Raw genomic sequence first — 25870 nt, 5'->3', positions numbered from 1 at the left:
TCCAAATCGCTCCAGTTTTGACTTTTCAAATTCTCCTCCTGCTCTTTTGCCATTCATCCTCAAGTCCCTGGATTTCGCAGTTTCACCTTCTTCAGGATCCAGATTTTTAGACATTTGCCAATAAATGTTTGCATTTAACTTAGCAGTTGCCATTGTTTTCCTCAGTTTGCCTATGTTTCATGCTGCCTAATGACTTCCCACTCAAGAAAAGAGGACTGTTCGCATTCAAGATAGGTATTACAGCGTCTATAGAGTCTTGATTGGTCAGATTTGATGACGTTCTTCATTTCCCAATGGTTCATGGTTGCTAAGTCTCATGAGATTTGTAGGGTTTTTGTTCAAGTTTCTTGACTGCTGCTATTTAAATAAAGCAACATAAGCAAGGACATTACTTGCCTCCGTGTCCTTAATAAAATTAAGAATTTCCTTCATGAATACTAGGAAAATCTACTTTTCTGTCTCCTTCACCTTTGCGTACCCCCTTTAACTGATCACGAATGGATGGGTACTGATGAGGATGCCTTACCTCTGCATCAACCATGGGATTCTGCAGTCACTGAATGCTCTTGCATGCTCTCTCTGACCTATGCCCCATTCCTGGCATTTTCTTGGGCTGATACTCCTTTCCTCCGCTTTCTTGTGATCTCCAGATTTTGTGCACCATTGGGGAGAAAGGGGGGATCTGCTTTCCTCTTTTAGCGCAAGGAGTTTGTCAGCACTGCTGAGGCTTGTTTCTTCAGGGTGAGAGGCCGTTGGATCAGCAACAGTGGGATCAGCAAGATCATAGAACAGTCTGCTGTAGTTGAATGCTACCTTGGCACACGTAGATTTGTGTGCCTTAGTTGGCAGGTAGTAGGGTGGAATGACCACACAGACGTGAGTATCTGTGTGTTCTGGTGATACATTGGTCGCTGTATTTTCAGGTGAGATGTTTTCCACTGATGCAGTCTCTGCACTGCCCTGTCTTGAAATATGCTGTTACTCCCCCACACTTTCTGTCCAGTCCGTAGGACAGGAAGTAGTGCTCATTGTCCTGATAGTGGGCCTTGGACTATTTAATCCTTCACATCTTCCCCCTGTGTGACACCGCATCTGTAAATGATATCCTCAAACTTCTTATCTAACCTGCCTGCCTCTCTCACAATCTTCCATGCTCTCTGAGTGTCCATTAGAACAAGTGAAATTAAATGCTGCTCATAATGTAATCATTATTTCACACTGTATTGATTTTGCACACTTAAATGCCCCTTTGAATGCACCTCATGCTAACACCCAGTCTGCTCATGTAAAACGCTGGTCATTCATTTCCCAGGTAGGCTCTGATGCACAGCCTCTTTTTGATGGGGTGGGAGGGCTAACATTCTTTTCTCCCATTCTCCATGTCTTTGTTGCTGCATCAGTTGGCAGGGTATGCCCAGACGTGGGTCCCTTGCTCACTTTACCACCGGATTCAAGCTAGCCTTGCTGATGAGGGATGTTACCACGAAACTGGTCCCAGGATGTTTTCAGTCCAAGTAAGACCTAGCTTGGCAGTTAGGGCTGGACCGTGAGGCACAGGGTCAGGAATTATTTGCATATAGTTGGGTCTGAACTAGGGTGGCGAAGTGAGCTAAAGAACGATGATGGATTCAACCCAGATCTGTGTCTGAAAAGTTTCAGAGCTCTGTCCATCTCCTTCTGTTAGCATCAAATCTACGCCAGCTTCTTAGACCTTGTACCTGCTTCTTCCAACTTCTGAAGCTAATAGTTGTTTATCTTTTCAATGTGCCATAGATTCTACCGTCTAGCTTGGTATGAAAAATTAAACATGTACCAATTACAACAGTGCCTTATTGCACTGTAGTGTTGTCTTGCCTTTACTCCATGACTGATGGGGCAAGACTGGGCTGATGTGTTCAGTGCACTTGCTTAGTTTTATGAGGTTTTAGAACAGAAACATGTAGTTGCATGGATCAGACCACTGTGCACACAACCTAGGTCTTGGTGCCTCTTGTTCCACCATCGCTGCACTGATGGCATGTACCATCAAGTTGTGTTGCAGATGCCACTTTCCACCATTTTATAGAGGACTTTACTAAGTCAAGAAAATGACCTACAGTGCAGGTCACATATTTGTGGGAGGCATACAAGGTATTGTCCTCATTACTCATTGTTAAGCGTCCATTAACATCAGTAAAAAGTTAACAAGAAGTGCATAAAAATGTTGGTTTTTTATGCACTTCTTGTTAACTTTTTACTGATGTTAATGGACGCTTAACAATGAGTAATGAGGAAAGCATAAAGTGATGCAATACCTTGTATGCTTCCCACAAATATGTGACCTGCACTGTAGGTCATTTTCTTGCCTCCTCTTCAGAACAGTTCTCTTACCTGATCTCTTTTAGATCAACCCTCTGTCAGAATGACTATTTATAGTTTATCTCCAAGCTGTCTCCCTGGAATAGATATCTAGGTATTATAGCATGCTTCTACAGAATTCAAAGTCTTCACCACCTAATAAGGTTAAGTTCCTCTGAAGGGCTTTAACTGAATCAAAACATCTTGGTGTTAGGAGATGACTAGTGGTGAAGTAGAACCCATTTCCTAGATTAAATGAAAGATGTTTATCTCATTGAAAATTGTTCCGTATTTTTCTGCCAAATAAATATTTGGAAAGAAATGAAAGATGCAAAGACTACATCTATCACATTGCTGATGGCAGACAATTGTGAGAAGTTCTGTGCTGTTTTTTTTTTTAAGACCTGTATTGGCTACATATACGAAAAAACACAGCATAAGGCCTACAACCCCGGAGGCCGGCCGCGTCATTTGTATTTTCCATTTGGTTGTGTCCTGTTTTACACAGCCATTTAGCCGACAACCCTGGGATCCGGCGGCGGAACAGCTAAATATGGCATATTTCACAATCAGCACCGTGTTTGGCAACGTTTCAGGTCTATCGTTTTTTCATTTTTGTTGTTGTTGTTGTTGTTATTTTTTTTCGTTTTTGTAACCGAACTTGCAACTGGGTTCAAGATAACACCACACATCCCGGCAAGCACCATGTCCGTGTCGTCACACTGTTGAGATCTATATGCACATAGTGATGTAGCTACAAGTTATGTCTTATTTGCGATGTATCTCTGTTCCTCTCTCCTAAATCGCAGACCCTCCTGCCCCCTATCTAGTCCCCTTCCTCCTCTCCACCTGAGCGTATATCGTCCTCTTCCGGGAGCGGGTCACACAACTCCCCCCTGTATATGTTCCATGCAGACTATACTTTGTTCCATTTACGGGGGCATATGCCCTAAGCACATATACCGCCCGTTCCATGAACATCAGCAGGTCCTTGTTCCTGCTCCACTGCGATACTGTCGGCAGGTCTGACGCGCCCCACTTCTGTGCGATGTCTCTTTTTGCTACCATAATGGCCAGTGTGCCCCATATGTGTCCATATCTAGATAAGTCGGTCGGTTCCCAAATATTCAGAAGACATTTACGCGGCTCAGGTATCAGGGAAACTTGAAGTGTTGTTCTGTGCTATTTTGAGTGCTACCATAATTCCTGTTCATATAATTAATTTAAATCCTTAGTGAAGAAAATATCAATTTTCTGAGTACTATTAAGGGTAGGTAAAATCTAATGTAATATCAGCAAAGATTATGAAAACATTTACCTACTTTTTTAGATTAAGCGTACCAGACAGGACAAGCTGTCTGGTGTCAAAAGATCTGTTGTGGACTTACCAAGAACATACAGCAGTTACAGCCTGCCCATTGCTTATGATTGGTTGGCTTTATTGTCTCTCTCGTTTGATTGTGGATTATTCTTTGGCTGACCTTGTCCCAGATTGTTCATCTTGTGTTTGCCCCTCCCTTGGTATATAATCTCTTTACCATCTGGCTGATTGGCTGGCCTTGATCCTTTCACTGGTCACATTTAGGGAACTGCTTTTTTTCTTTTGTTTAAGAATCCCAGGAGAGTGCATTTTTTCCCAGCTTTCTGCCTCATGTGTTTCCTCTACCAAATACCTGCACTCAGTGTTGTTGCAGTCTCCGTAGTAAGCTCTCTCCTGTTCCTTGTTGCTCTCCCTCCTGTGCTGCTTTTCTCTTCCCCAATTCTCCATTGCTTCCCCATCCTCTCCTCCATTGCCCGCCGTACCCACCATCCTTTTTTTTTAAAGAGCAAGGCAGCAAATTACTGCCAGCCCCCCTCCACACTACGTGCTACCTCCTTTTCATTTTATTTTGATGACCTGAAATCGGATTGTTACATTTTTTTTAAAAATGCCTCCCGCTTCATTTTGTAGATGCACACATAACCTCTCACATACACACGCTTACAGAATGATGTGGCTGCTTCATCCTGCCTTTAAATTTTTTTTTTGCCTTTTAAAGCATCGCCAAATTGCATTGGCAAAGCCAACACGTCCCAAAGGTGAAATCTATTGGCTTTGGCAATGCTTGTTTTACTTTTGTGAAGGTGGCACACACCACCTCTTTTGATGTAAGGCAGTACCATCTCTTATGCAGAATAACATTTCTGTTGTTGAGCATAGTCCCACATTGCTCAGTTTTAGCATGATACCCATCTTCAGGGCAGCATGATGTGCTGGCGTTTGGAGCAGTCTAAATCAAAATAGCCAAAACACAAGTTAAATAAATAAATGTTTATATTTATAGATAAACTAGCAGCCCGCCCCAGCGTTGCCTGGGGCAGAAAGGGGCTGGGGGCAGCATTGTGCATATATAAAAAGACACATTTGAATTTCAAATGCAGAAGCCTGTATAACATACTTAGAAGCGAGCAGACTGCATTACAATCCTGTTTTTTTCCTATCGCTCTAATCATTAATTTCGCTCTTTTTCAACTTTCCTGCCATCTGTGCACTTAGCATTTCACCATATATCCGTTTCTCTGAATGTGTTTTTATGTAGTCCTAAAACCCATGTCTGATGAGATGCCCTATTTTTTTCTGCATATTCCTCGTAACTTATTTCCTCTGCCCAATATCCGGAAGATATTGATTACTTTGAGACATAAGGTCATTTTCTCAAGAAATACACATTTGCGTTTCATTCCCAGTGATGATCAAACCCTGTGTGCAGATGAACCAAGGTAAAGCTTATTTAAGCTTGTATATGAACATTAGGACTCGAGCATAGAGCGTGTCACATAGCGCGAGGCGCCTCCCGTCTCCCGCCTCCCGCCTCCCGTCTCAAGTCTCCCGCCCGCCTCCCGCCTCCAGCCTCCTGCCCCGGCTTTGTAAACCCCCCCCCCCACGTCACGACTTACCTCCCCGCGCTGCCACTGCTTCTCCGCTTTTCACCGCTCGGTATTGCTGTTGCTGTGGTGAACTCCTCTCCTCCCCTCACTCAGACGCTAATCATGTCCTCGCTCCTCCTGTTGCTGTGAGGGACGCTACTCACCTCACGCATACGTCGCGGCCGGCGCTACTTGCAAGGGACTACTTTATTTTTCTTTGTAAATATTTTAAACAACGTTTATTTTTTATTTTTATGTAGCCTATGTCCTTCTGCTTGCCCTGAGGTTTTCTAAGATGTCTTGGGTGTTCAGATTGGTGGTGTAGTTTTCGAGTTTACCTTGCCCAAAGGTGCAAGTTCTCTCTTTATAAAAGTAGTATAAATTAGTGATTTATCTGCCATATTTTTTCCTCTGTTGGCAAATTCGAAGCCCTGTGAGTTGCAGTATGTGACTAAGTATTTCGGACTAAAGGTTGCTCACCTCAGATTAATGTTTAAAAAAAAGTAATAATCCAAAATAAATACAGTACAATAGTTGTTACATTTATAAGGGAGACTAGTTTACCATAAAGCTGGCGCTTGCATGCTGAGGGAATGCTGTGTCTAAACCTTTTTACCTCTTTTCCTGTAGGCCATGGCTCGGGTGTGGAGAGATGGTCAGAAGCGGACGGTGCATATCTACAGGCTCCTAACTACAGGTCAGACATCCAACATATACGATCATTTTAAAGGCCTATCATCTAGTATAGGTCCATTGGATCTGTTCTATGCCAGATTTAAGGACTAACTACTGACTGCATAATTTATTCTCATGTACATGCAATGCAGTGTATGGAAATGTATCCAATGTGGATATGCTGACAATGTGACATGTTTTGGTCCCCTGTGATCCCTCGTCGCACAGTCTCCCTCCTAGACTTCTTGGAGTTTTTTTTTTTCAAAACCATTTTTATTAGAGGTTCAAGCAAGTGCAGGCACAGCCCTCCACAATCAGGAGGAGACTGTCAACAGCAAGTATAAAAAGGCACATTTATGGCATAGCATCGAACCCCTCGTATACAGCAATTTCCAGAATATTCAGAACACACAGCCACCCACCAGCCCCCCAGAACTCCCCCAATCCCTGCCCACCCCTTATCCCACCCTAACCCTGTGCACGTGATCATTAAGCAACCAGAATAGAAGAGGGACATATGTGAGGCCGGCCAGCGGCCTATGGTGCAGGGTCCACGTCTTGAGGCAATGCATCGTCCATGTCCATAGGAGGGTCGAGGGGGAGGCCCCTATAGTCCGCCCACCGCTTCCATATTTTGAAATGCTTGCGGGGGCATCCCCGAGCCTCAAATACCGGCTGCTCCAGTCCCATGATGAAGTCCAGGCCTGCCTTCCATGCACTAAGGGGAGGGGCTTGTTCGCTTTTCCAGGCCTGCGCCAGGTCCCTCTTTGCCACCACCAGTCCCAACAGCAGCAGGTGGCGCTTGTAGACGTTGCCCCCAATGTTTTCCAACACATGCAAAAGGCCCAACCGGGGTGTACGGGGCAAGTCCCATCCCAGCACCTCAGACAGGCAACCCCAAACCCCAGCCCAAAACCGAGTCAACCGCTCACAAGACCATACAGTATGAAGGAGGGTGCCCCTCTCTGAACCACACCGCAGACACTCCGGGGTGGCAATCAGACCCGCCCGCCACAGTCGCTCCCTCGTAAAATAAGCTCGGTGTAGATATTTAAATTGTATAAAGCGGAGGCGGACTGCAATGGCCGTCCCCCGGGGGGATTCCAGGGCTTCGCGCCAATCGTCTTCGTCCAAGGGGCCGACATCGGCTTCCCATGAGGCCTTCAGTGTCAGGAGTGAGGGGGAGCAGTGCGTGACCAGGGATCGGTAGATCTGGGAGACTTTTTTATCACCCAAGTCACCCATGAACAGCTTTGCTTCTATGGGACTGAAGTCTGGGAGCTGCTCCAGCCCTGCCAGGCTAGGAGTAAGGGCGTGGCGGAATTGGAGGTAGCGAAAGAACTGGGACCTGGGCATGTCGAATTCAGTGCTGAGCTCCTGAAAGGATTTAAGAGTGGTGCCGGAGAGGACATGCCCCAGGGACGAAATCCTGATTGCGTCCCAGACTTCTTGGAGTTTTTGGTGCCTGTGTTTTTTGATTTATTGGTTAGTGTACATTTTTTCCAGGGATCATTTTCCTCACCAATTTTGATTTCAGTCTCAGAGTGTCAATCTTGGCTTCAGATTTGTGTGTCACCTTACAAAACCTTATGGCAGCTACTCTTGAAAGGTACATCAAAACCCACGCCTTTCTTACTGTGGCAATCTGGGGGCGACGTATGGAAAATTGTAAACAAGAAATTATTTTATTGTGCCCTTTCTGTGGGTCCAGAATATTTCTTCTAGGGTAAGCGTGCATATTGTATATGATATTTTATCTAGCACGGAGGAATACACTGAATTTAATTACTTGCATTTGGGTTGTGTAAATTTGCAGACGTAACTTAGATAAGGTATGCATTTTGACAAACTGATGAAGTGTATATTCCATTATTTTTTTAATAACTTTATTTTATTGATTTTATAGATGAAAACAAACAACAGTGCATTAGTCAGGGAAAGCCCCCGGAGCCCCCCAGAGTCCAGCCAACATACACACGAACCAAACCTCGAGCTCCAGCAGGTATATTCGATATCCCATCAGCAAGCTCCCGGGACAGGAGTGAGATACCTGCCCCCTGTCAAGGAATGCCAATGGTGCTGTAGCTAACAAGAAACTCGTCATCCCCCTACCCGCACCCGTCCAAACAACCCTCCCAACTGCTCCACCCAGGCCCAACTCCCTCCTACCCCGAAACCCGGAACCGGTGTGTCATGTGCCTTGTGGGAACTGTATATTCACCTCTTGAGATCCTTCCGCAGGAGCTTCTGTGAGCTTAAGCAGCCGCAGATATTTGGGGCAAGTCACTTCATTAAATTCCTGCGCCAACAGCAAGATGATTGGTCGCCACACTTCGTGGAAAGACGCTGTCGAAGCCCTAAGGGTTGCTTGCAAGCGCTCCTCTGCCAATAATATTCCACAACTTGTGCAGCCACCCTGTGTGCGAGGGCCGGGTTGTAGAGCCCAAAGCGATAAGATATGATGAACAGCTGCGCCTAGGGCTATCCCCATTTGTCTCCCCCGTAGAGATTTAATAGGAAAAGTAAGTGCATTAGGCAAACCTAGGAGGGTATAGGCAGGGAAGCGGGGAATCTCCGTTTCAAAATAGGTGTCTACCTCGTTAAGAACTTCCTCCCAAAACCCCTGCACTTCCCTACACTCCCAAAGTATGTGTGTGACGGTGCCTGTTTCTCCTCAACCTCTCCAACAGTCAGGGCTACAGTCGGGGTGGATTTGGTGCAATCAGGCCGGCGTCAGATGCCAGTAAGTGGCCACCTTGACCGCCACTTCCCTACTCCCAATGTTCCGTGCTGTGTGGTGAGTCCTATAATAGATCTGTTGCCATTCCGTTAGCGATAGGCTACGGCCTAGTTCCGCTTCCCAGCGGCGCTGACCCGCTGACTTGTCTTGCGGTGCAGGGAGAAGCAGCATGGGGTACAGTTCAGTGATAATTTTTCGGTCGGAGTGCTTGGAGAGGAGCCATTTCTTGAAGGTCGTAAGTTTACGGCTGACCCCGGGGCGCACATCTGAGTGGAGCAGCCAATGACGGAGCTGAAAATATTAAAATTGTTTGGGGTCCTTGATATCGTACCAGTCAGGTAAATCCGAATAAGAAATTAAGCCCTGCAGATCAAACAGGTGGCCCGCCGAACGGCAAGATGATACACACCACTGGGGAAAAGCTTGCGCGTCCGTGCCTGGTGGTAAATCAGAATTGTCGAAAAGAGGAGTAAGAGGCGAGAAAAAGGACGTGAGGTTCCTCCGCACCGCGACCGAGTCCCACACCCACATCACTGAGCGGGTGATCGGCGATCTCCTCATGTACGAGGGGAGGTCAATTGGTTTCAAAATAGGGACCTTCTATAAAGGGAGGCTGGCCATGGCCCTATCCTGAAAGAGCCACCTCTTTTCGGATTCTGGTCTGCTCCATTCTACCAAATAGCGAAGCTGGGCAGCCTTGTAGTATGTCATGAGATGAAGAATCCCCAGACCTCCCTTCTCCGGAGGGCGAAAGGCAGTGTCCGACGGAGCCTCAGTCGTTTACCGGCCCAAATAAAATGATGGATCTCAGACTGTAACACGCGTATGTAGCATAGAGGGGGTGTGACCGGAATCGTCTGGAAGACCTACAGTATTTTGGGCAGGATGGACATTTTCACTGCAGCTACCCTACCAAACAGCGACAAGGGGTGCGTTTTCCAGCGTCACAAGGCGGCAGTCACCTGAAGAGTGAGGTTAGTGTAGTTACGGGTAAGTGTTGTGCTGGTAGACGATGTTAAGGTGATCCCCAGGTTTGGGATTTCCTCCTGGGTCTGCAAACCCCCCCCCGTCTCCCGAAAGGCATCCGCCGGGGCCCCCTCGTGGAGACCTAATGGCAATAGCATAGACTTTCCCACATTGACATTGAATCCTGAGACCTTGCCAAATTCTTCCAGCTCACCCGGAAGGCTGGGACCGCCCGCCGGGGAGAGGTGAGCGTCACCAAAATGTCGTCCGCGTAAAGCTGACTGTATGCTGTTCTCCCCCGAAGGGGATGCCGGATATCTGGGGATTGTCTCAGAGACTCTGTGTTAAGGGTTCGACGTATAACGCAAAAAGCAGGGGGAAAGGGGACATCCCTGCTGAGTGCCCCGCTGAATATCAAAAGGTTTGGAGCAAGTTCCGTTGACCCGTATCATCGCACTAGGTTTGTCGTAGCAACTTGCCACCCCTGCCCGGAAGCCTTTTCCCCCCCCGAAATGAGCCAGTGTGGTATCTAGGAACCCCCAGTCCACCCGATCGAATGCTTTCTCCGCATCAATTCAGAGCAGCAGGGCATCCAGGCCCATGTAGTGGGCTTTATCTATTAGATACATGATTCTCTTGGTGTTATCGTTCCTTTGTCTCTTGGGAATAAAGTGTGATTGGTCCGGCTTGATTATACCCGGAAGGTGCGGGCCCAGCCTAGCTACTAGAATACCAGTAAATATCTTCAAATCGAGGTTAAGGAGGGAGATTGGCCTATATGCATGGGGTGGGGTCTTTCCTGGGCTTGGGAAGGACAACGACGTCTGCTTCCAGCATCTCCGCCGGAATCGACCCTGGGCCCTAAAAAGAGTTGAACAAACACGTCAATACCAGCGTTAAGGACTGGTGAAAGGTCTTATAAAAGCCAGCAGAAAACCCGCCCGGGCCCGGCGACTTCAACGGTTTGGCGCGCTAACGTGCAGATCACCTCTTCGACCCTAATGGGAGCATCAAGCGCCACAGCTCCTGAAGCGTTGAGGGCGGTAGTGGCAGCTCGCTGAAGGTATCTCTCCCCTGCTCCAACTACGCTGGAGTCCCTGCTGTGCAAGGAGGCATAAAAACCCCGGAAGGCTTCAGCAATCTGCTCGTCTCTTTCGACCCTGTCCCCAGTCGCAGTATGGACCGCCGCATTCCTGGAGCGCTCAGTACGCGCCCGGAGATTGCTGGTGAGGAGTTTCCCGGTCCGATCACCACCTATATAATAAGAGTGTTTAAGCCGTAGGGCGGCGTACTCCGCTCGGTCGAGAGCCAGACTTGCCAACTGTGCTCTGGCTGCTTTGAGTTGCCGCCACATACGCGGGGCCCCAGCCCGTCTGTGAACTCGCTCAAGTTTTAACACATTGGCCGTCACCCCCTCTCTCTTCTCCCTACGCGCGCGTTTGTCTGCTGCGGAGATCGCGATAAGCTCGCCTCTCATCACTGCTTTGAGAGCCCCCTATATAATTGGCAATGGAGTGCCGGCGATATCGTTTTATGCCAAGTAGTCTGTCAGACATTTTTGCAGTTGCCGTCTGGCGTCTGGCCTCTGCAGCAGAGACTCCCGCGAGCGCCACTTCCCCGTCCTTTGACTCGTGTAGCGCCAATCAATAGTCAGCGTAACCGCGGCATGGTCTGACAACGCCGCAGGGATAATTTCATCCGTACGGACCAGGAAATTAAGGCCGGATGATCCTATGAAGTGATCGAGGTGCGCATAAGTGTGGTGAACATGGGAATAAAAGGAATATTGCGTGCTGCGAGGATGGGCCACCCTCCAGATGTCTACCAAGACTCTATTATTATTATTATTATTATTATTAAATGAAATTTGTAGAGCGCACTGACACCATGGTTTTCCTGGCGCTATAGGACAGAGGTGATACACAGACTGGGGTTTATGCAGGGTTAGCAGGGTGGGGGGAAGAGGAAGGTTTTGAGCAGCTTCCTAAAGTACAGGAGGGAGCTGCTTGATTTGATGGTCAGGGGGAGAGAATTCCAGAACTTCGGGGCGAAGAGGGCAAACCTTCGTCCACTGAATTTGTTGGTTCTGGTTTTGGGTACGACAAGCGACTGAAGATGAGCAGAGTGTAGATTGCGATTAGGGTGGTAGGGAGTGATGAGGGAGGTCAGGAAGGCGGGACTGGTGCAGTGGAGAGCTTTGAACGTGAGGCAGCCCAGCTTGAAGGCCACCCTCTGTTCTATCGAGGAGCCAGTCTGTCCCCACCTTGGAAATGGCCCCTGAAGTTCTGTGTCTGTGACCTGACCTGTCTCTGTCTGGATCCATGACTATGTTGAGGTCCCCTCCCAACAAGACTCGTCTGTGGCGGTGGCGGACGATATCCGAAATTGAGTCCACGAGAAATGGCTCCTGCCCAGAATTAGGGGCACACATAGAACCTATAACGACAGAAGTATCCCCCACCCAAAATCTGTATGCCAAAAGTCTGCCTTTCGTGTCTGCCACCTTATCCCCAACTTTGCCCTTAAAGTGCTTTGCCAGGAGTATGGCCACCCCCTTCTTGTCCAGCATGGAGGAATAAAACTGCTGAGGACCGAGACCTCATTCTATGCCAGTCCCTAGGTAGTAAATGTGTCTCCTGCAATAATCAGATGGAGGCCCCGAATTCTCAAGATGGCTCAGGACCGTACGCCTTTTAATGGGGTTATTCAGCCCCTTCACGTTAAGCATTAAGACTTGTGTCATGAGAAGGGAACTGCATGAGCTCTATGGCGCTGAAACCCTGCTACCCACCTACCCCACAGACGACACACCAGTTCCACCCCCCCCCCCCCCGTTTACTCTGTGTGGGCGGTATCACGCTTCACTGCCTCCAGGGCTGCTTCTCTTTCTTGGGTCGACGCCAGAGTGTCAGGCTTTAGGATAGTTGTAGGAGAGCGTCGGCGATTCACAGTCTGCCAGCCGTCCCTCGATGGTCGCTGGGGTGGGAGATGATTTGCGGCTCTGTGTCTCGATGCCCAGCAAATCACAAGTTTCTTGAAGGGATCGCAGCTGTTGCAACTTGCCGTTCCACTTGACGATGATGCGAAAGGGGTGTCCACACGAGTAAGGCACCCCTTTGTCCCACAGATAGGATGCCACTTCCTTAAAGGCCTTTCTTTACTGTAGTGTGATGGAGGCATGGTCATGATAAAGGGCTACTGGGTGACCCAGGTATTGAAGAGCCTGTTTCTTCGTGGCCTCCCGCAAAATGCGCTCTTTCAACACAAAGTCCAGTAAAAAAGCCAAAATATCTGGAGGTGGGGCCGGCGCTCGCCTTCCCAGGCCCACCCGATGTGCCCGATCAATGCGGATTTCGAAGTCGACATCTTCACCCAAGATGTCCCTGAAGAGGCCTTGCAGGTAACCTACCATGTCCGAACCCTCTTCTCTTGACGGGGCCCCTCTGACGCAAATGTTGTTGCGTCGGGACCCGTTTTCCAGGTCCTCAGCATGCGCTTGAAGGTCCAGGCATTGGTCCTTGAGACGAATAATTTCTTGTTGCTGTGACTTGATTTCCTCGCAGTTAGAGTGCACCCCCTCTTCAACAGCAGCAACCCGCTCTCCCAGTCCATCAACCTCTTGGCGGATTTCTTTCACTTCGCCCGCCACGTCTTGCTTTAAGGACCGAAAATCGTCCCGAAGGGTATTGAACAGAGCCTCTAAGAATTCCCTAGTGACGGGGGTCTCCGTGGACGTTGAGTCCTGTTGTGGCCTTGCATTTGCTTGAGATGCGCCACCAGCATCTCCTGCAGGGGGTGATTTGATGAGCATGTCTGTAAGAGATCTCTCTCCTTTCTTCCTGGCAGTGGCCATTACGTACCCAAATCCCAGTGAGCAGCGAGTACATCGAAAGGCGCTGTTGCAGAGCCGCACTGCAAACGTTTCCCCCTCTTGGCCCTACCTGCTGTACCGGGGACTTCCTACGCCTGCCACCACTCCACAGAGGGCCCCTGGACCCTTAAGTTGTGCTCCACAGGCCTTGTGTAAGCGGGAACTGGTGCTACCTCCGAATGTCATTCGGGGTGGGGAGTCACCCTTCGGGGCGGGGAGCCACCCTCCAGGGGCCTCAGCCTTTGGCCCAGACCTCTTAGGTGACTTCTTGGCTGCCCCAACGCCCCTCAACACTCCCCTCACCTCCACAACTGTAGGGCTCCAGAGGGGGGGACTGCTCCACCACTGCCCTCCGCGGGGGTTCAAGCGTCTGCCATGCTAGGCCTCAAGGCCCAAGCGCCCCGGGGCAAGAGTCGTATCTGTCCGAGCGGGGCTTTCAGCGGGCTCAGTCACTAGTGGCACTACCGTCCAGCCCCTACTCGCATCTTTGCTGCACCCTTGTTGCCCACTGTCTATTATCACCCGCAACCTCGCCGTGAGGGCCGCTCCTCGCCTTAGGCACCAGGTGAGTGGAGAGCTTCTGACGCCCAGTTGGACCCCCAGCCCGGGGCTCAGCCCCCCCAGGAGTCCTGTAGTTTCCCCCCCTCACCGGTGCTCCTTCTACTGCCTTGACAGCTGCGCCGTCCACACCAGCGCCGGAACACCCCCGGTGATACCACGCGCCGCTCTCTCAGGGCCCTGGCGGGGCGCCTCCTGCGGAATGGCGCCTCCTACGAAATGGCGCCCTGTCTGGGGCACTTCCATTCCTCTTGGTGTCCGGGGTGCTCCCACTCCCTGTCGGTCTCGCTCTCCTTCAGGGTGTTGGGGGGTGTCAGGCTGGGCCACCCCAGGGTCCTGCGCATAGGCCACGAAGCCTCCTCCTCGATTTTCGCGACAGCCGGGGTCCGCGGGCCTGGCCCCCAGCACCAGCCGCCGCCTGCCGCCTCTCTCCTCTCCCTAGCAAAGGGGTTGTTCCTCACCTCCGGTCCGTGGAAAGACCTCAACCACCGGTGCTGAACGCCATCAGCGTGTCTGCTGCAGAGTTACCTTGGTCCGCACTTCCTGGAAGGCCCGGACGCCTGGGCCTCAAGTTTCGTGGGGACCCGCTGCTGCCACCGGACGCTCCCAAAGTCCACCGCCACTTCCTCTGCCACTTCCTCCGCTGCCCTGGACCTGAGCCCGCTGCAACGCTACGTCGGGGATCCGCCGGCCACAGCAATCGTCAACAGACGGGGGTCCGACTATGTAGGGCGTCCGTCTCCCAGCGCCCGGGTCACACTGCTGCCATGTTGCTATTGCCAGTCACAGCTCGCCCCCGGTTGTATAGTGCTTCGGCGCCCCAGACGACTCCCAGGCGGGTACTTTACTTCAGTCTTGCTCCTAGCCCAAAACCTCGCCACGCTGGGGTGGTATGACGAAGTTAAGGCCGGTAAAGGGGACCAGGAGTGGGGAGCCTCGAGGGTTTGCTACCGCTCAGGTCACCATCTTGGCCATGCCCCCTATTCCATTTTTTAAATAAAGTCAGGGATTTTATATATTTTGTATTTTAAACCTTGAATTTATGTATGTAAATGTCAGTTGTGTATGAATTGTAGACTTTTTATGTACATTTATTGCGTCATTGTCCCACACCAGCCGTGGAATCATCCTCTCCCTGCTAAGAAAGTATTAGTCAAGCATACACCTCAAGGATCCTTTCCCTGCCGCTCTGTTGGCCACATAAGCCTCTGAGGTCCCAAGTCAAGATTCATAAACGTCTTCATGCAGACTGGAGAAGTCGCAGTCTTGCTGAATAAATCCCTCATTACTTACATTCTCATAAAAGTAGTACTAAAGCCTGATCATCCAAACAGCTACTGTCCCATCACACGGCTTCGTTGGAACTTCAACAATGGTTATAGTCCATCATCAGAAATAGAAACCAACATTATCTTTGACAGCAACTAATCAATCTTCTACCTCAAGCACAGAACTGAAAGAGCACTGGCAGATCGGATTATCACAGGATCACAACAGATGAGATTCTCTCTGATCATTTTCCTTGACCTCTCCGTGGAGGTTTATTGCAGTGGATCACAAGATTCTTGTAAAACTGTTTGTATTCTATAGCAGATGTATCTTGTCAAGCAGCGAGTTGGCACAAATCCTTCTTAAACGAATGCAGACAAAATATCTGACTTGTTAATTTGTTAATGCTTTCTACCCCACCTGTCCAGTCACGTTTGCTTCCAGCTGTTTGCAGTAACACACAAAGTTATTTGGGAGCCAAAGCAAGCAAATGCTATTTCAACAATGTCAAAAAGGGCCACAGAGCAAATTGAACTTGTATGGTCAAAACACTGCACTGCTCAATGGATCAAAACCTGAGCTGCTAATTTCAGACCCCATCAAATCTAATCTCACAAATTAACAAAATTATCGGGGATGCTGATGTGAGCCCCTAATCACCAATTGGGTCTATTTTCCACTTTCCACCAGCTGAAAGTCATCAAAAAACATCCTAACCTTCACTCAAGGTGGCTCTGCGTGGCATAATAAGTGCCACGTCAGGCGTAGAATGCCCTTCCGTCACCTTGCGTGACGCAAGGGAAACCCAAGCCCTTAGTAAATGTGGGCCTAAGTGATTTGCCCAGAATCACAGTTGGTGAGTGTATGCCGAGACTAGAACCTGATGCCCCAGTTCCAAACTCAACAGCTTTGGCAGAAACACCACATTCTGGGCAGAGGGAGTGAAGCAGGCAGAATCCACTTGAAAATTCCGCTTGCCATGGGCTTGAGGTTTTCAACAGGGCCTTGAGTTGACCCAAAACCAGGTGTCCGGCTTCTGCTTACAGATATATAATAAGTAAATAAATAAATATATATATATATATATATATATATATATATATATATATATATATATATATATATATATATATATATATATATATATATATATATATATATATATATATATATATATATATATATATATATATATATATATATATATATATATATATATATATATATATATATATATATATATATATATATATATATATATATATATATATATATATATATATTAGAACCCCTCCTAGACAGAGAGCAGAGGCCACAGTAGGGGGAACTTTTGGAAGCAGCATTTATTCATTTAAAACGGCAAATGCATTTCGGCTGCTCATGCAGCCTTCTTCAGCGCCCAAATGACAGGATTTAAGATTTATTTATTGTACAGTTAATTAAAACTCACAATTATAAAACGTATAGATTTTTAAAAGGTCTGTTTCTTCGTTATGATGGCCATGATTGCCAGGGGTGTTTGTTTTGTTATTATTTGACTTCAGCTAGAGAGTACCCTCTGGTTTTTTCGTTCAATGACAGGAGGTTCTAAGCAAGCTGTTGGTAAGTCCTGCCTCCTTTTTAATACTCAAAGGTCCGCTCCGCCCCTCGAATGTATTTCCACCTGATGAGTTCACGGTGTCCATGTGGACTGCATTACCCAGAATACATCCTCATATTGCCAGGCGGGTGACGCGTGGGGTGTTTGAAATTACAATCTTGTGATTATTCGGAGGTGCTCGGTCCAAATACCTGCACATTAGAGCCAATGTCCTGCTGATGAATTAAAAATGCGCCTCCTCCGGTCCCCTTCAACCACCTCAACCCCAAAGTCCGGACAGTTGTAGAGGGGACAGCTTGTCGTTACACACCGTCCTGGATGAGGTTTGAATACCTCAGCACCGATGTCCTCTTTTTTTCCCGGGCTTCGAGGCAGACTTGGAAATCCCATTACCATGGGAGAAAGAAAGGCACAGCCGTGTCAGCATTTCTCCAAGTCTTTTTGTCGGGTGTGGGCCTCTGTAGGGCGTCTCTGACCGACGCCGTATTTGTATGCAGCAGAACCCCTCCTAGACAGAGAGCAGAGGCCACAGCAGGGGAAACTTTTGGAAGCAGCATTTATTCATTTAAAACGGCGAATGCATTTCGGCTGCTCATACAGCCTTCCTCAGCGCCCAAATGACAGGAGGTTCTAAGCAAGCTGTTGGTAAGTCCTGCCTCCTTTTTAATACTCAAAGGTCCGCTCCGCCCCTCGAATGTCTTCCCACCTGATGAGTTCACGGTGTCCATGTGGACTGCATTACCCAGAATACATCCTCATATGGCCAGGCGGGTGACGCGTTGGGTGTTTGAAATTAAAATCTTGTGATTATGCGGAGGTGCTCGGTCCAAATACCTGCACATTAGAGCCTGATGTGAGCCCCTAATCACCAATTGGGTCTATTTTCCACTTTCCACCAGCTGAAAGTAATGTAATGTAATGTAAAATAGCATTTGTACCGCGCTGCATTCACTCCAGGGAGCATCAAGGCGCCAGATACTGATTCAGTGATGAAGGAAGCAGGTAGGGGAGTGGATGGAACTCACCCAACTGTTACACTAGTGCTCTAACGTGGGAGTCCTGTAGCTTGAAAATCCAGGTTTTCAGTCCCTTTCTGAAATCTTTTTCCTTGTCTAGGGCACGGAGGTCGGGGGGAAGAGTGTTCCACGCTTTTGCTCCGAGTACTGGAAGGGATTTGCCACCTCTCGTGCTGAGCTTGAACCTAGGAACTGACAGGAGATTAGAGCTAGATGAACGAAGATTGCGAGAGGGATGGTATCTGGCGAATCTCTGCTGTAGGTATTTTGGTCCCAGAGCATGGGTGGCTCTAAAGGTGATAATCAGTATTTTAAAGAGGACTCTCTTATTAATTGGGAGCCAATGTAGAGTATTTAGTGCAGATGATGCAGAAGATTTCTTCGGCCATTTAAGGACTAACCTAGCTGCGGCATTCTGCACCATTTGAAGTTTATGTGTGGTGGTTTTTGTAGTACCTGCATATAGACTATTACAATAGTCTATCCGCGATGTCACCAAAGCGACCGTTACCGTCTTCCTAGCCTCAAAAGGAAGGAGGTCGAAAAACTTCCTGAGTCCTTTAATAATGGCAAAGCAGTTACCCGCCACTTTCAAGGCTTGCTGCTTGAAAGAGAGATTGCTGTCAAATGTAATCCCTAGGTTACGTGCCGATTGGGTTGTGTTCGGTGGGATTTCTGCCTTTTCTGGCCACCAGGTTTTGGGCGTGAAGTTGTTATTTGGGCCCATTGGCACGATTTCTGTCTTGCCTGTGTTGCATTTTAGATGATTGACTTTCATCCAATCAAAGGTTGCCGTGAGGCAGCTTTTAAGTTTTTCTTCCCATTCCTGTGTGTCTTTGTCCAAAACCAATATCAATTGAGTATCGTCGGCATAGGCGACTACATCAATTCCAAATGACGATATTAGTTTAATTAAAGGGGCGGTGTAGACATTAAACAGCGTTGGGCTGAGGTTTGAGCCCTGTGGTACGCCCATCTTTATCAATTTTTCCTTGGAGCGAAATTCTCCGAGAGTAACTACTTGTCTCCTGTCACTCAAGAAGTTTTTGATCCATTCCAACACTGTGCCAGAAATGCCAGAGGTTTCAAGTCTGTTAATCAGAATGGCGTGTGACACAGTGTCGAAGGCCGCCGACAGGTCCAATAAAATCAGGACGGCCTTCTTACCCTGGTCCAGGGCCATGCGGATGGTATCTGAGGTGAGCAGGAGGGCAGTTTCCGTGGAGTGTTGAGCCCTGAAACCCGATTGATTAGGATGCCAAGCTTCATTTTCTTCCAGGAATTTGGTGATCTGTTTGTTTACACAGGCTTCAGTGATTTTACACAGCATAGGGAGAAGGGATATTGGTCTTAAGTTGGATAAGGTGGTAGGATCAGGGAGTGGCTTTTTTTGCAATGGTTTGACTGCCGCTAGCTTCCATTCAGCTGGGACTGTAGCTGTGGTCAAAGAGGAGTTCACAATGCTGTTAATCACAGGGTTAGCTACCTCCACCATCATATGTAGCAGTGCGGGAGGACATGGGTCGAACGGGGAACCTGACTTGGCCGCTAAGATAGCCTTATGGGTCTCGTCCAAGCTAATGGGCAGGAAAGTTTCCAGTTTGTCCCTTTCCACGTTTTCCTCATTTACCCTGACTTCAGCGGTGATGAAATCCTTGGTCATCAAAAAACATCCTAACCTTCACTCAAGGTGGCTCTGCGTGGCATAATAAGTGCCACGTCAGGCGTAGAATGCCCTTCCGTCACCTTGCGTGACGCAAGGGAAACCCAAGCCCTTAGTAAATGTGGGCCTAAGTGATTTGCCCAGAATCACAGTTGGTGAGTGTATGCCGAGACTAGAACCTGATGCCCCAGTTCCAAACTCAACAGCTTTGGCAGAAACACCACATTCTGGGCAGAGGGAGTGAAGCAGGCAGAATCCACTTGAAAATTCCGCTTGCCATGGGCTTGAGGTTTTCAACAGGGCCTTGAGTTGACCCAAAACCAGGTGTCAGGCTTCTGCTTACAGAGATATATATATATATATATATATATATATATATATATATATATATATATATATATATATATATATATATATATATATATATATATATATATATATATATATATATATATATATATATATATATATATTCACAGAAAAAACCATAGGTTTTGGGCCATATATAGTTAGGAATTTGCATTTAGAAAACCTTGAAAATTCACTGAAAAAACCATTGGTTATAGACCATATATAGTTAGGGATTAGCCTTTTCAAAACCTTATTTTACTCACACAAAACCATTGAAATTTCATATATAGTTAGTTGCACTAACTATATATTGCGCACCCGCAATCCACTGCTGATGATGTCACATATTACATCATTCATGACATGGTTAGTGACATCACTGATGACATCACTGATGACATCTCAAATGACATCACTGATGACATCACTGATGACATCATCCAGTGACTGTATGTTTCTGTAAAGTTAAAATATGTCTTACATATTAAAGAATGAGTGGATGTATAAGTGTCTGGATGAAGGATTTAGTAGGTGCATGACTGACTGTATGAGTGAGTGATTAAATGTGTCTCACTGAGTGCATGGGTTAGTGACTAAACTGTCTTAATTTGTGCATCATTATATCTGTTGTTCTACAAACTGCTGCATGTGTTGATCAGTAGCTATATGAGTAACTGTATGGGTTATTCATTGGTTGTCCAAGTATTTGTATGGGAAACTGAGTGTGTGTGTATGGGTGGCTGGGAGGTGTATGACTCTGTACATAGATGTGTGAGTAGTTGATTCACTATATGTATGGGTTCAAAAGTGCATGTGGAAACAGCTGTATGGGCGGTTGACTGTGCATGAGTGTATTAGTGAGTGAATGGATATCTCAGTGCTACATGTCAAAGTAAGTACATATGTAAAACACAGTACATGTGAGAGTTGACATATATAAATAACTGTGCATAAGAGCCAGTGAATGTGTGAGTGGCTGTATGGATCATTGTGAACATGTATCAGGGATTGTATAAGAGAGTAAATATGTGTTAGTATATGTTTGAATAAGTAAGGTGTGTATAACTGTATAGTTGAGAAAATGGAGGTGTGATTGATTTTTTGCATAACTGACTAGGTGTGTGAGTAACTCCATGGATGAGTGACAGTCTGTGACTGTCTGTTTACACTGATTGTATCTAAGGTTATATTAGAGTCTGAAGAGGTTCATTGTATTATCACATGAATGATATCATCAGTGATGTGATCAGTCATGTCAAATGAGATGTTATCAGTGATTTTATCAGTGATGTCATTTGAGATGTCATCAGTGATGTCATCAGTGATGTAATTTGAGATGTCATCAGTGATGTCATTTGAGATGTCATCAGTGATGTCACCAGTGATGTCACTAACCATGTCATGAATGATGTAATATGTGACATCATCAGCAGTGGATTGCGGGTGCGCGATATATAGTTAGTGCAACTAACTATATATGAAATTTCAATGGTTTTGTGTGAGTAAAATAAGGTTTTGAAAAGGCTAATCCCTAACTATATATGGTCTATAACCAATGGTTTTTTCAGTGAATTATCAAGGTTTTGTAAATGCAAATTCCTAACTATATATGGCCTAAAACCTATGTTTTTTTCTGTGAATTTCAATGGTTTTTTAATAGCAAATATCAAAAGCTGTCAAATGTCAAGTACGTGATAGGGAAAAACGTTTTCGTGTTTATGCACGCTGATGTGCTTTGAACGCTGCCCCCCCCCCTCCCCTCTTTTCTCTTAGTAGTACTCTCTCTTTGCAGATAGTGAAGAGTAGTTAACGCAGGCCTTTACCCCCGTTGTAATCCGTCGTGCCTGCTTGTCTCTCCATTTGATTGATTGTTATCCAAGCATTTACTGTTTTACAATTGATTCTCTTTGGTTCATTCTCTATTTACAAACAAGCACAAAGTCGCAATACTCTGTTTAGTCTTTGCAGATAGTGAAAAATCGTGAAAAATCGTGTAAAAAAATAAAAGTAATCGAGCAAAATCAGTAGGCCACTAATTGGATCTCTTTTTGACCTCGCTAAAATAGAAATATTAGGAACAACCCTTCATGAGAAATACGAAAATAGTGAGATGAACTGAGCTCCACACCATGAGGGCTGCAAGACAGCTCGGCTCCGTCACCCACCCCGCCCAAAATAACGACAAACCCTATGCAAATATTAAAAATATAGACAACACACCAGCAAAGTAACAGGGTAAAACATTTTATTAAATAACTATTTACATAACTATTTTATACTTTTTGTTGCCCGATCCGGCTAGCTCAATCGATCGAGCATGAAACTCATGCACTCTGATAGCAAGCGTTGCTACTGATGCTATGCAGACCAAAACTGGTTTTCAGTTTGTACATTTTTCTAGATTTTTCCATCCAAGGTTGGTTGAATTTGTAGAACGATGGCTTCAGATTTTCAACATACGGTGTGGTGGCGCGGACTGGGAGGGGGCGCTTCGCTCCTGCCCCCTCCCCAAGTAAGATTTTCATACGTGAAAGTACGTTAATGGTTTTTGTCCCTGAGTTGCTTCGATGTCACTGCCATTCTCAAATGGCATAAGTTCTGGATGTTGGGTGCCATAGTTCAGAGTTCTGAGCAGCGCTTGTAACACTGTCTGAAGCTTATTTCCACCTACTGCAGCTTCACTATTCTCAAAGTAAGTGAGGGTCGTTTGTGGACCTGACTGCATTTGAAAACAATGTTATATGGTACCTCCCTAAACCGTTTGACGGAGGCCCCCGAGGGGCGGTGTGATGGCACGGACTCGGAGAAGACGCTTGGCTCCGACCCCCTCCCCAAGTCTTATAGCACTGGTGTAGCCTGAGATCGCCCCCGACATAGGCGGCCGGCTCCCGGGGTCCGGCGGAACTTATTGCCTTTTGATGACTCTTCTATTCTGGACCTTGTCCCACAATCCGTTTGACCTGAAGACACGCTGTAGTGGGGCGCCCCTTTACCGTTTTAGTTGCCATTCCGCCCGCGTTTGCTACACTGTGCCTCTTCCGCCATTCAGCTGTTTACCGCCCGCTCTTGCGACTACAGCGTCTCGCTCACCATGTAGTTGAGTTGCGCCCGCTCTTGCGATGCAACGATAAGCGGCTGCCACAGGACTCTCAAAATGGCGGCCGGCTCTTCAGATTTGGGCGTGGTCCACTAAAATGGCCCTGGGACACCTTGGAACTCGGACGCTTGTCTGCTAGGGCTTGGGTCCCATTCTCGAAAGCGTCCCCTCAGCCTTGAAGATTCTACAAAAGTCTTGGGGCCCCCGACTCCCGCGGGCTTCTGGTGGGGAGCGGCTGCCATGATTGCTCGTGGAATGGCCACGACTGAGCTACGAGATGGTGGTGCTCTCATGCTGACGCCAGCTTCAGTCTGAAACATCCAGAAACACTGTAGACTATCAATTCGATGAGTTCCGGTAGCGCCCCAAAGTGACCCGGTAGAGAAGAACTTGCCCTCCCCTCTTTGACTGATGGTTCTTGTTGTCTGTCCCTTCTGTTGTCATTTAACAGAACTTTTTAGACTGCTGAAAGGGGTTGCGTTCCGAACGCTGGTTGGTGGAGACATTTTGACTATATTCTTGACCTACGTTGTCGCGTAAGGCGTTATATGACACTCCGCGTAAGCGCACCCGGAAGTGATCCGGGGCGCGGCGCGCAGCGCGTAACGTAAGCATAACAGGTCATGTGACTTGTTAATAAAACTTTTTATTGGTTCATTTTACTTTTGTTATTTTAATAATGAAAAGCTTGGTCATATGACCTAAAAAATACGCTTTTTATTGATTTCGAACTTTTTTTTTTTTTAAACATATATGTTATAATATTCCAGGCTAATGTACTTTCCCGGAAAATTTACAACTGTCCTGCAAGTAAAATATATTCCTTTTTCGAGAAAAAGGGCGTTTCTCCGTCCCATGACGGGGCCGTTGAGTAAAAGAGGCTCGGCCTGCTGTCTTAGTCGCCGATACGCCTGATTATCAGATTCTTATCGATCACTTTATGTTGCAGGAGTGGAAAACACAACTGCCCTTGACCATTTATCTTTACTGCGTTCCTACGTATTATACCTTTTATCCGTCATGTAATTGGACTGCTTTATTTCACTTGCCTTTTACTGATTCGAAAACAGTGACTAAAAGTAAAAACTTTACCAATGTAAATACTACTACCATGTTTTGTTTTAAAAACCTTTATTGTGAAAATGTCAGTATACAAATACGGGCCTATAACCACGTGGGCCGGCCACGGAGCAAACTGAAATCGTATATGATGAGGAGACATTTACATTATAGAGGAACGTAACGAGCGGGCCATTAGGTTGCAAGAACTAAGGTGTCTAACAGTTGCGGAATCGGTGGACGTACATTTTGCAATTAAAATACGACAGGGCCACTTACCAAAAAATTATCTAGATATACATTTGTGGGCAAGTACCATGGGTGACGTTAATTCGAACTTTCAATAGTACAGTAATCAATAACACATCAGAACTTAATATCAATAGAGATGTCGAAATATTCAATCAATTCTCGTCCCCGCCCGCCATGAGCATCAAAACTGCATTCATATCTCGTGATATCAAGGTTGTTCAACCAGTACACAACAAGGAGTTACGAGTCCCATTTATTCCGGCGCCATTTTGGGCGAGGCCGGGCAGGTCCAAGATATAGTAAAAATGTCTCCACCAACCATCGGCCAGACCAGAACCCCTTTCGGCCCTTTATGCTACAAGATGGTGTCTTCCATTCAGAAAATATTGTTGGCAGCATTTTGAAAGGAAAGATAAACAGCAGTTCTCCTAGTGAGTCTCACATTGTTACATTTAGGAAGAATGTTGAAGAGTAGTATGTGGAAAATCTGAAGCCATTTTTCTACAAACTCTCAATCAGCCTTGGATGGAAAAAAAAATCCTGAAGAATGTACAAACTGAAAACCAATTTTTGTCTGTATAGCATCAACAGCAACGCTTGAGTCAGCTTTGTGTCAAGCCGCCATTTTGATTCAATCAATAACGTCCCCCTGCACACATTCAGGGACCTGGTCGTGTCTTCAGGTGAAACGGATTGTGGGACAAGAAGCAGAAAGGAAAAGGAAAAAAGTTCCGCCGGACCTCGGGAGCCGGCCGCCTATGTCATGGGCGATCTTTGGCCACACCAGGGCAATAGTGAAGCTGCAGCAGGTGCAAATAAGCTTCAGACAGTCTTACAAGCACTGCTCAGAACTCTCAACTATGGCACTCAACATCCAGGACTTGACATCCGGATCTTGGCGCCTTGTGCTGGTTCCGACCTATTCACACATCGGTCCACTACTGACATCACCTCATAAACCAACGGGGCACCCCACGCCGACTTTCGGCGCAGCATTGTAGGATGGCCACACCAGTGCGGCAACTTGCTGGACACCACCTCGGTGCCATCCGGATCTCGGCGCGTTCGAGTCACTGTACCGCAAGAGTGACCGGAACTCAGCTGGACACGCCGTCTTTCGGCGCAGCATTGTAGAATGGCCACACCAGTGCGGCAATTTGCTGGACACCACCTCGGTGCCATCCAGATCTCGGCGCGTTCGAGTCACTGTACCGCAAGAGTGACCGGAACTCAGCTGGACACGCCGTCTTTCGGCGCAGCATTGTAGGATGGCCACACCAGTGCGGCAACTTGCTGGACACCACCTCGGTGCCATCCAGATCTCGGCGCGCTGTGCTGCCTTCGGCCTACTGTAGCCGCAAGTGCGGACGCAACTCAGTTGGACGGCGAGTGAAACGCTAAGGGGCGCCCCACTGCAGCCGAGGAGTCTCCATCTTGGGGGAGACGCACAGCCCCCACTGACTGACGCAACCTTACAGGCCAACGGGGCGCCCCACGCCGACTTTCGGC

General features: G+C 47.2%; 1 protein-coding gene across 3 annotated transcripts in view; it reads left to right on the top strand.

Moving 5' to 3' along the window:
* The window catches only part of RAD54B (RAD54 homolog B), a 694602-nt gene that overhangs the window by 633367 nt on the left and 35365 nt on the right, over positions 1-25870 (top strand). For all 3 annotated transcript variants that reach the window (XM_086966002.1, XM_086966003.1, XM_086966001.1), the window contains exon 13: positions 5875-5941. In XM_086966002.1, coding sequence (XP_086822128.1) covers positions 5875-5941 — 67 coding nt within the window. The remainder of the gene's footprint in view (positions 1-5874; positions 5942-25870) is intronic.

Source organism: Lissotriton vulgaris, chromosome 4_1 (genome assembly GCF_964263255.1).
Source record: "Lissotriton vulgaris chromosome 4_1, aLisVul1.2, whole genome shotgun sequence".
Taxonomy (NCBI): Eukaryota; Metazoa; Chordata; class Amphibia; order Caudata; family Salamandridae; genus Lissotriton; species Lissotriton vulgaris.
This window is presented reverse-complemented; position numbering and strand designations above follow the sequence as displayed.